Source organism: Poromitra crassiceps, assembly GCF_964638095.1.
Source record: "Poromitra crassiceps genome assembly, chromosome: 20".
NCBI lineage: Eukaryota > Metazoa > Chordata > Actinopteri > Beryciformes > Melamphaidae > Poromitra > Poromitra crassiceps.
The window spans coordinates 4,464,538-4,477,059 of record NC_139637.1 but is presented as its reverse complement, the minus strand read 5'-3'; the positions used below and the strand labels follow the sequence as shown (position 1 = coordinate 4,477,059).

The following is a 12,522-nucleotide window of genomic DNA, read 5'->3' as shown; positions in this document are numbered from 1 at the left end:
ATTAAGGGTTAATTAAGGCTTACTAAGCTTTACTAACCCTGTTAATTCATGTTAATTCATGCTTATTAAGCATTAACTAAGCATTAATTAACCCTTAATTAATGTACCCTTATTGTAAAGTGTTACCTCTTCATGACCTCATATCAACAAGATATGATTTGATTTGAGGAACATTGTAATCACATGTTAAGTCAAAGTTATTAAAAAGTAAAAGTTAGGCTATATAAAAAGTATAGAATCAAATGTTTGAAAGCAACACGATCAAACAATGTGAATTTAACCTTAAATTGTTGGAAACATGAGAGATGTTTAGTTTGGTGACATGAATAAAATACAAACATAACAAAGGTCCAAAATAAAGAGATTTTAACCTGTCAATCATCAACAACAGACTGTGTGTGTGTGTGTGTGTGTGTGTGTGTGAGTGTGAGTGTGTGTGTGTGTGTGTGTGTGTGTGTGTGTGTGTGTGTGTGTGAGATCCTGTACAGAGTGAAGCATCATGTCAGCAGCTGTGTTTGGTAACAGTGTGTTTCTCTCTCACTCCTCTAACTAACACAGAGACACTGAGGAATCATAAGGCCTGGCTAACACAAACCCAGGGTACAGAGGTTCAGTGAAGGTGCAGTTAAACGTGTGGAGATGAATCAGTTTGTCAGAGGAAACTGTGTAGAAGGACAGAGAGCCAGCAGGCCAGTCAAGATACACTGCGACTCTGTTAGAGTGAGAGGAGGAGGAGAGAGGTATTTCTGTGTATCTGTTATTGTGATAGGCTCTGTAACCAGCATCATAGCAGCACAGAAACCAGGACTTTTCATTCCCTCCAATCATGTTGTCATAACCCCCTTCTCTCCTGCTGGTCACTCCTATATGAACCACTCCTTTCCTCTTCACCTCCCAGTAACAGCGACCAGTCAAACCATCTCTACACAGCAGCTGAGGATAGTAGTCAAATCTCTCTGGGTGATCAGGATATGGCTGCACCTCTGTCACCCTCATCACCTTTCTGTTGTCTTCAGACAGGAGGAGGTGTCTCTCTGCTGTGTTTGGGTCCAGTGTGAGTTCACAGGCATCTGATGAGACAACAAGACTCAATACAGAATCTCTTTTGATTCTAATAGAGCTGTTTATTATCTGTTGATTTATGAACACTTTCATGGTGACACATTCTATCAGCCATCATCTTCATTCACAGCAGGACTGAATGAAGAGATGTCACAAGCTGCTGTGAGGGACTTTCCATGTCAGCAGTTGACTGTTTAATACTTTATTTAGCTGAAACAAAGGAGGCTATTCTGATGTCTCTGTCAAAGCATAACACTGCTTTTAACACCATTGATATCATTTATATAGTCAAACATGTTCAAGTCCAAACTCTACTTCAATCTGCCTTTTCTCATGTTCATACCAGAGTAGGACACACACACACACACACACACACACACACACACACACACACACACCACACACACACACACACACACACACACACACACACACACACACACCACACACACACACACACACACACACACACACACACACCACACACACACACACACACACACACACCACACACACACACACACACACACACACACCTCACCTCACCCCCCACACACACAGACACCTCACCCCCCCCCCACCCCACATACACACACACACCTCACATCACCCCCCACATACACAGACACCTCACCTCACCCCCCACACACACACACACCTCAGCCCCCCCCACATACACACACACACCTCACCTCACCCCCCACACACACAGACACCTCACCCCCCCCCCCACATACACACACACACACACACCTCACCTCACCCCCCACATACACAGACACCTCACCCCCCCCACACACACACACCTCACCCCCCCACATACACACACACCTCACCCCCCCCACATACACAGACACCTCACCCCCCCCACACACACACAGACACCTCACCCCACCACATACACACAGACACCTCACCCCACCACATACACACAGACACCTCACCCCACCACATACACACAGACACCTCACCCCCCCACATACACAGACACCTCACCCCCCCCCCCACACACACACCTCACCCCCCCACACACACACAGACACCTCACCCCACCACATACACACAGACACCTCACCCCCCCACACACACAGACACCTCACCCCCCCACACACACACACAGACACCTCACCCCCCCACACACACACAGACACCTCACCCCCCCCCCACACACACACAGACACCTCACCCCCCCCCACACACAGACACCTCACCCCCCCCCCACACAGACACCTCACCCCCCCCACATACACAGACACCTCACCTCACCCCCCCCACACACAGACACCTCACCTCCCCACACACACACAGACACCTCACCCCACCACATACACACAGACACCTCACCCCACCACATACACACAGACACCTCACCCCCCCACACACACACAGACACCTCACCCCCCCCCCACACACACACAGACACCTCACCCCCCCCCCACACACAGACACCTCACCCCCCCCCCACACAGACACCTCACCCCCCCCACATACACAGACACCTCACCTCACCCCCCCCACACACAGACACCTCACCTCCCCACACACACACCTCACCCCACCACATACACAGACACCTCACCCCCCCACACACACACAGACACCTCACCCCACCACATACACACAGACACCTCACCCCCCCCACACACACAGACACCTCACCCCCCCCCACACACACAGACACCTCACCCCCCCACACACACAGACACCTCACCCCCCCCACACACACACAGACACCTCACCCCACCACATACACACAGACACCTCACCCCCCCCCACACACACAGACACCTCACCCCCCCACACACACACAGACACCTCACCCCCACACACACACAGACACCTCACCCCCCCCACACACACAGACACCTCACCCCCCCCCCATACACAGACACCTCACCCCCCCCACATACACAGACACCTCACCTCACCCCCCCACACACACAGACACCTCACCCCCCCACACACAGACACCTCACCTCCCCCCCCCACACACACACCTCACCCCCCCCACATACAGACACCTCACCTCACCCCCCCCACACACACACACACAGACACCTCACCCCCCCACACACACACAGACACCTCACCCCCCCCCCCACATACACAGACACCTCACCTCACCCCCCCCACACACACACCTCACCCCCCCCCCACATACACAGACACCTCACCTCACCCCCCCCCCCCACACACACACACACCTCACCCCCCCCCACATACACAGACACCTCACCTCACCCACCCCACACACACAGACACCTCACCCCCCCCCCCCCACATACACAGACACCTCACCCCCTCACCTCACACAGACACCTCACCCCACACACACACATCACCCCCCCCCACACACACACACAGACAGCTCACCCCCCCCCCACACACACACACACCTCACCCCCCCCCACACACGCACACAGACACCTCACCTCACCCCCCACACACACACACACACACACACACACACACACACCTCACCCCCCCCCACACACACACACAGACAGCTCACCCCCCCACACACCTCACCCCCCCCACACACACAGACAGCTCACCCCCCCCACACACAGACACCTCACCCCACCCACCCACACACACACCTCACCCCCCCCCCCCACACACACACACAGACAGCTCACCCCCCCCCCCCACACACAGACACCTCACCTCACCCCACACACCTCACCCCCCACACACAGACAGCTCACCCCCCCCCCCCCAACACACACAGACACCTCACCCCCCCCACACACACCTCACCCCCCCACACACACACACCTTACGTCAAGTTTCATGCTATTCGGCATAGCACCACCTACTGGCAAACACAGAAAGCGCTTTATCTCGATAACCGTTAGTCCGATCAACTTCAAACTTGGGGAAAGCGCTTAGGGCAGGTGTGGGCAACATGTTTTTCCTGAGGGCCATACTGGCTTACATCAAGTAAGTGAAGGGCCACACATTGGAGACCATACCTGCCAACACTCCTGATTTTCACGGGAGTCACCCTATTTTTAACCCTCTCTCCTGTTGTGATTGGTAATTTCTTGTTAATCTCCTGATATAATAGTGATACAAATCCAATGGCTGTAGCAGATGAGTTTTATTAACATAATTCTGCCTTTTATTGAGTTTTTGGGGGTCGTTTTGTTTTTCTTTGAGTCCGGGCCTGGGGCCAAATGTGGCCCCAGGCCCGCTAGAAATGAACTGTTATAATAGAAGTGGAGTATTGGCCAGAATGACATGAACATTTGGACACTTATTCAGCAGGTATCTTGTATGTTGTGTTCAGGTGCAGTGTAAAAAAAAAGAAAAAAAGAAAAAAAGAAAAAAAGAAAAAAAAATGCAATTCCATCGTGGGCCACACCGCATGCGTGGGCTGTATTTTGCCCATGTGTGGCTTAGGGGGACCTGATAGAGTGCAGTGCTGAATTTGTGCAATTGGCATAGCGCCACCTACTGGCAACACAAATTTTGTTTATCTCGAGAACCATTCGGCGGATCAACTTCACACTCGGGGAATGCGCTGAGGGGGACATCACGGATTTCAGTGCCGGATTTCATGCAATTCGGCATAGTGCCACCTACCGATACCTTACACACACACACACACACACACACACACACACACACACACACACACACACACACACACACACACACAGCATAATACCAGCAAACTAGATTATCAGGCCGCATAGCAGCCTGATAATCAAGTATGTTATATATCCTATAATAAAATTGCCTAGATGGATGGGCGGGCGTGTGGTGTCTGTCAGTCACAATTTGATTTAGTTTTGTGTCACGAAAGTGACATCGCCCGATGTCACTTTGGTGACGTTCAGTTCCAAAAAAATACCCTTAGACCTCAGGGGCCGGTTGCACCAACTGGTCTTAACTATGCCTGGTCGTAACTCCTACGTCGGTCTTAGTTAAGACCAGTCTTTAGAGTGGATTTACGCCTGTTGCACCAACAGGGCTTACGTCTGGTCTTAACTATGCTGGTCGTAGCGTCACTGTGCCACTACGCTCTCTCAGCCACTACTGTAAGTGCATCACTACACTACACTCCTCCCACCCTCCCTCGCTCCGGGGGAAAAATGGCGGCGATTGAGCCAGACAGACAGTCTGAATGAAATTGAATGTAACATTCCCAATTCTATGTATTAAATTCTAAAAAATTAACGGCAACATTTGGGAAGGCTAAGCCACACAACTAGTTTGTTGTAATCTAACATCATGCTTCAAAGACGGAGAACTGGCTGTGTTACGACGATGACGGTAAAGACTCAAAAAGATCTCCGCTGATAAGAGATCTCTGTTACAGGCAGGCGCTACGCCTCCTCCTGACCAGGCGTAAGAGTTACGCCTGGTCGTAGTGAAAAGAAGGCTTAAGCCGTCTTGGTGCAACCGGCGTAGCTGTTAGGTCGTAAAGTTACGACCAACTTAGCTTAAGACCAGTGTAAGACCAGTTGGTGCAACTGGCCCCAGGGTGTTAATATCCCTATAATATTCCTATAGGGGTTGACAGTGTGTCTGTGACCTGAGGGTGTTAATATCCCTATAATATTCCTATAGGGGTTGACAGTGTGTCTGTGATCTGAGGGTGTTAATATCCATATAATATTCCTATAGGGGTTGACAGTGTGTCTGTGACCTGAGGGTGTTAATATCTCTATAATATTCCTATAGGGGTTGACAGTGTGTCTGTGACCTGAGGGTGTTTATATCCCTATAATATTCCTATAGGGGTTGACAGTGTGTCTGTGACCTGAGGGTGTTAATATCTCTATAATATTCCTATAGGGGTTGACAGTGTGTCTGTGACCTGAGGGTGTTAATATCTCTATAATATTCCTATAGGGGTTGACAGTGTGTCTGTGACCTGAGGGTGTTAATATCCCTATAATATTCATATAGGGGTTGACAGTGTGTCTGTGACCTGAGGGTGTTAATATCCCTATAATATTCATATAGGGGTTGACAGTGTGTCTGTGACCTGAGGGTGTTAATATCTATAATATTCCTATATGGGTTGACAGTGTGTCTGTGACCTGAGGGTGTTAATATCCCTATAATATTCATATAGGGGTTGACAGTGTGTCTGTGACCTGAGGGTGTTAATATCCCTATAATATTCCTATAGGGGTTGACAGTGTGTCTGTGACCTGAGGGTGTTAATATCCCTATAATATTCCTATAGGGGTTGACAGTGTGTCTGTGACCTGAGGGTGTTAATATCCCTATAATATTCATATAGGGGTTGACAGTGTGTCTGTGACCTGAGGGTGTTAATATCTCTATAATATTCCTATAGGGGTTGACAGTGTGTCTGTGACCTGAGGGTGTTAATATCCCTATAATATTCATATAGGGGTTGACAGTGTGTCTGTGACCTGAGGGTGTTAATATCTCTATAATATTCCTATAGGGGTTGACAGTGTGTCTGTGACCTGAGGGTGTTAATATCTCTATAATATTCCTATAGGGGTTGACAGTGTGTCTGTGACCTGAGGGTGTTAATATCTATAATATTCCTATAGGGGTTGACAGTGTGTCTGTGACCTGAGGGTGTTAATATCCATATAATATTCCTATAGGGGTTGACAGTGTGTCTGTGACCTGAGGGTGTTAATATCTATAATATTCCTATAGGGGTTGACAGTGTGTCTGTGACCTGAGGGTGTTAATATCCATATAATATTCCTATAGGGGTTGACAGTGTGTCTGTGACCTGAGGGTGTTAATATCTCTATAATATTCCTATAGGGGTTGACAGTGTGTCTGTGACCTGAGGGTGTTAATATCCCTATAATATTCATATAGGGGTTGACAGTGTGTCTGTGACCTGAGGGTGTTAATATCTCTATAATATTCCTATAGGGGTTGACAGTGTGTCTGTGACCTGAGGGTGTTAATATCTCTATAATATTCCTATAGGGGTTGACAGTGTGTCTGTGACCTGAGGGTGTTAATATCTATAATATTCCTATAGGGGTTGACAGTGTGTCTGTGACCTGAGGGTGTTAATATCCCTATAATATTCATATAGGGGTTGACAGTGTGTCTGTGACCTGAGGGTGTTTATATCCCTATAATATTCATATAGGGGTTGACAGTGTGTCTGTGACCTGAGGGTGTTAATATCTATAATATTCCTATATGGGTTGACAGTGTGTCTGTGACCTGAGGGTGTTAATATCCCTATAATATTCATATAGGGGTTGACAGTGTGTCTGTGACCTGAGGGTGTTAATATCCCTATAATATTCCTATAGGGGTTGACAGTGTGTCTGTGACCTGAGGGTGTTAATATCCCTATAATATTCATATAGGGGTTGACAGTGTGTCTGTGACCTGAGGGTGTTAATATCTATAATATTCCTATAGGGGTTGACAGTGTGTCTGTGACCTGAGGGTGTTAATATCCCTATAATATTCCTATAGGGGTTGACAGTGTGTCTGTGATCTGAGGGTGTTAATATCCCTATAATATTCCTATAGGGGTTGACAGTGTGTCTGTGACCTGAGGGTGTTAATATCCCTATAATATTCCTATAGGGGTTGACAGTGTGTCTGTGACCTGAGGGTGTTAATATCTCTATAATATTCCTATAGGGGTTGACAGTGTGTCTGTGACCTGAGGGTGTTAATATCCCTATAATATTCCTATAGGGGTTGACAGTGTGTCTGTGACCTGAGGGTGTTAATATCTCTATAATATTCCTATAGGGGTTGACAGTGTGTCTGTGACCTGAGGGTGTTAATATCTCTATAATATTCCTATAGGGGTTGACAGTGTGTCTGTGACCTCAGGGTGTAATATCCCTATAATATTCCTATAGGGGTTGACAGTGTGTCTGTGACCTGAGGGTGTTAATATCTATAATATTCCTATAGGGGTTGACAGTGTGTCTGTGACCTGAGGGTGTTAATATCCCTATAATATTCCTATAGGGGTTGACAGTGTGTCTGTGACCTGAGGGTGTTAATATCCCTATAATATTCATATAGGGGTTGACAGTGTGTCTGTGACCTGAGGGTGTTAATATCCCTATAATATTCATATAGGGGTTGACAGTGTGTCTGTGACCTGAGGGTGTTAATATCCCTATAATATTCCTATAGGGGTTGACAGTGTGTCTGTGACCTGAGGGTGTTAATATCTATAATATTCCTATAGGGGTTGACAGTGTGTCTGTGACCTGAGGGTGTTAATATCTATAATATTCCTATAGGGGTTGACAGTGTGTCTGTGACCTGAGGGTGTTAATATCCCTATAATATTCCTATAGGGGTTGACAGTGTGTCTGTGACCTGAGGGTGTTAATATCTATAATATTCCTATAGGGGTTGACAGTGTGTCTGTGACCTGAGGGTGTTAATATCCCTATAATTTTCCTATAGGGGTTGACAGTGTGTCTGTGATCTGAGGGTGTTAATATCTCTATAATATTCCTATAGGGGTTGACAGTGTGTCTGTGACCGAGGGTGTTAATATCCCTATAATATTCCTATAGGGGTTGACAGTGTGTCTGTGACCTGAGGGTGTTAATATCCCTATAATATTCCTATAGGGGTTGACAGTGTGTCTGTGACCTGAGGGTGTTAATATCCCTATAATATTCCTATAGGGGTTGACAGTGTGTCTGTGACCTGAGGGTGTTAATATCTCTATAATATTCCTATAGGGGTTGACAGTGTGTCTGTGACCTGAGGGTGTTAATATCTATAATATTCCTATAGGGGTTGACAGTGTGTCTGTGACCTGAGGGTGTTAATATCTATAATATTCCTATAGGGGTTGACAGTGTGTCTGTGACCTGAGGGTGTTAATATCCATATAATATTCCTATAGGGGTTGACAGTGTGTCTGTGACCTGAGGGTGTTAATATCCATATAATATTCCTATAGGGGTTGACAGTGTGTCTGTGATCTGAGGGTGTTAATATCTCTATAATATTCCTATAGGGGTTGACAGTGTGTCTGTGGTGCTTAAACCCAAACCCGTTCGGAGCCCAAGTGGCGCGTGGGTCAGAGTCCGTTTCAGACTGAAAACATAACTTGTCTGAGATGACAGGTTGAGAGGCGGGTCATAGTAGCATGTCGATGATTTTATTTGACAATTCTGGGGACTGGATTGGGCTTTGGCCAATCCTGGCGTGTTCCACCCCCAAATCGAGTGGGATTCAGGGTGTTGCGGCGCTCTCCTCGGGAAGAGACTGGTGACGCGAGGTTTAGTGGCTGAGTGGAGCTCAGCAAGCCGCAGGCAGCCAGCTGCCGGAGTGGAGAGTGCAGCCCGTCGGCCTGGAATATCCGAGGTGCGACCCCTGACAACCAGGCTCTCAGGCACGCGCCATTAACGCTATTGTGGTAAATACAATATTCCTGGAATGCGAGTTTTAACGAGCCAGTTACATTTCTTTGCATTCTTAGGCATAACCGTTTTCTTTATTGTGTATATCAACATACAAATGGCCAAGTTAGTAGTTAGTTTATGGGATAGGAATTCTGCCAGATGACAGGCACTAGGCGCCATTTTCTCCTTCATTTAGAAGAGAAAATTATGCTGAAATGAAGATTTGATTGACAGCTGCCATGTCGTGATATGATTGGATGAAATGGGGTAGAAATGTTATAGTACTATGTGACTTCAGCAAACTTTAGTTTACGGTTATGAATGAAATCTTGAAAAATTAACTTTTGATGTGAAAAAGTGTGAAAAACTAAAGAAATTAGATTTTTGTGATTTTTTTTGGTATACATAGGTGCACTGCATACCCAGGTATTTGAACTAAAAGAAAAGAAAATTCATTTTTGGGTTCAGCTCGACTTTAAAGCCATTCAGCAACTTTTCCAAGTTTTGCTATTGGGGAAACTGCGCCCTCTGGGTGCAATAGTCTGTATCAGTATCGCCATTCAAAGTCAACAAAACACAGCGCCAGAAAGCTCTATGTACATGTGACATTGGGTACTCACCACATGGTTACATGCTGCTATTCCGACATGCCTCTACTTAGACATTGACGTCTAATTGTCGGAGTGGTGGCATTTCCATTTTTTTTCAAACGTGCCACTACTACGACAATTTTTTTTCCATTGTCGCAGTAGCGGCACCTTACTTTTTTTTCAAACATTCCCCCATTCCGACATGAGGTAATTAATATAAATGTCATTACTAGGCTATTATCATCACAAGTTGCATTGCGAGTTTTCGCCTGCGACTTGAATTGATAACCACTGATTTCCATAGGCTATAGGCTATTTGTTTATTTTACAGGGGCAGCCAGTCAATCCAGGCTCGTTTTGATTTGAGACGGGAGGATCACGTTTTCCTGGCACAGCCACAATACGAAAGTTTTCCCTATAGCAATTTGTAACATTTATACAGGCTAGAGAAGCATCTGTCGGCCACGTAGTGATATAACACTTATTATTTCGTTTTATTTTTTCTTCGCCCATTATGCTTGCGGTGCACTGTTTCAGCACCATGGAGCTGTCAGGTAATTTTGATTAGGGCGATCACTAACTATTCATATGAGTGTTCCTCCGCATGTTCTGTTTTGATCTAAAACAGTTAAAAACACACACATCCAAGTCGCATCCGACAGGTGCAGAGGAAATTAACTATATATTTGTATGTGTTATTTTTCCATTTATATGACTGGATTGTGATAGAAAAAAAGGTCAAACTGTTTTACACCGGCTGTCTGTTTTAGCTTGCGGCTCTTATTTATCAAATACAATAGCCTAATACCAAACTCAAAAACACATTAACTGTAGGCTAAATTCTAACTTCATAAAATGAACGGAACGGATACCCTAACATGACAACGAAAATATATAGGAAACGAAAACAAATAGGCCTGCTTTAATAATTAATAATTAATGAATGGCTTTCTTTAGCGGAGAAATCACCTCCACCGACAGCTAATAGGTGGCGGCCAGCAGTTTCTCACCAGTTCTTACTTAGTCTATACTTTCCCTGCGGCTAGGCTATATCAAGCGAAATTAAACAATATATTTGAATGGCTTTACAGAACTTGTGCATGGCTGTGGGTTATATAGGCAGAGGCGATTTGTGCTGCATGAATGTTGCAAATATTGATCTCACTCTCTCTCTCTCTCTCTCTCTCTCCCTCTCTGAAAAATGTAGGCTAATATGTTGCTGCTGCTGCTGCCGCTGCGCAGTCACCAACTTATAATTTATTTTTACTGTCAGACTCGAATGTGTGCATATATCTGAGCCTATTAGACTCGAGCTTTCCCTCATGCAGTCTTTCAATGAAGTCTCACAACCTCGAGATTTTGCTGTTTGCACTCGCCGACTCGCCCCATGAGCGGGGAACATAGGACCCTTTTTCGGGAGCGGGGAACATAGGACCCGGGGAACATAGGCATGACCCCGTTGCGGGCATGTAGGCTATGTTGGCGAACCTAAACTGTCGGAATGGCGGTACTAAAATGTGTCGTAATAGGGGCACGTCGGGCATGTCGTAATAGAGGCATGTCGTAATAGGGGGATGTCGTAATAGAGGATTGTCGTAATAGGGGTATGTCGGAATGGAGGTTGCCCCCCTCACCACATGATGAAATAATAATCCAAACGTCATTTTCGTATCAAATCCGCACCGAGTTACTTCCTTGTTTTACTGAACACAGCGCTTCCGCTGTACAGCGCATGCGCGGTATGCCGCTCATGCTGTCTACGGGACGCAGGCACAAAATGCTTAGTGCCAGGAGAGGCCTTTGGAGGGCGCTGTGTGACCAATAGAGGCGACATTCTGCCTCTTAGAATACACAGGACCATCTTCAATGACTAAAAAGCTGTTATATTAATGTGAAAAAGTTACTGATGGGGGTTTTAAAGCTCCCCTCCTGTCAGTTTCTCCTCCCTGTTTCACCTTTTATGTTCTATGAAAACGTACATGTGCACACGCTGTAACAACACACATCACCATTTGTGCCAAAGAGCTTACATTGATAAGAAGCAAAGCCTAACAGTTTGTTCCACTGCAACATAATGACTGGAGGCGCTGTTGTAAAAGAAGCAGAACAGTCCTCGATAGGTCCTCTGACAGATCAGGTCGTTAAGTTTATTATGTCCGAGGAGTCTATTTAATGAGCAACTTTCAAGTGATATAGGACAAAAGCTGGTTATGACAACTATGATGTCACTCAGTGGTGATGGCTAAGTAGGTGGGCCTGAGTAATGTCATCAGTGATGTCACTCAGTGGTGATGGCTAAGTAGGTGGGCCTGAGTAATATCATCAGTGATGTCACTCAGTGGTGATGGCTAAGTAGGTGGGCCTGAGTAATATCATCAGTGATGTCACTCAAAATCTTCACAACAGCATGGGCTTCAGGAAAGCCCTTTGAGCCTGTGATAGGACACATTTAGTTCAGTTTCTCCTTATATTTACCCATCTACTTCTTCCTTTCTTCTTTCACAAGCAAA

At 46.2% G+C, this 12,522-nt stretch overlaps 1 protein-coding gene across 1 annotated transcript in view; it reads right to left on the bottom strand.

Moving 5' to 3' along the window:
* Positions 1 to 356: 356 nt before the first annotated feature.
* The window catches only part of LOC310794500 (NLR family CARD domain-containing protein 3-like), a gene marked incomplete at its 5' end in the record, with an annotated part of 44,670 nt that continues 32,504 nt past the window's right edge, over positions 357 to 12,522 (bottom strand). Inside the window, one exon of the mRNA XM_083656484.1 lies at positions 357 to 1,070. Coding sequence (XP_083512610.1) covers positions 550 to 1,070 — 521 coding nt within the window. The 3' untranslated portion in view covers positions 357 to 549. The remainder of the gene's footprint in view (positions 1,071 to 12,522) is intronic.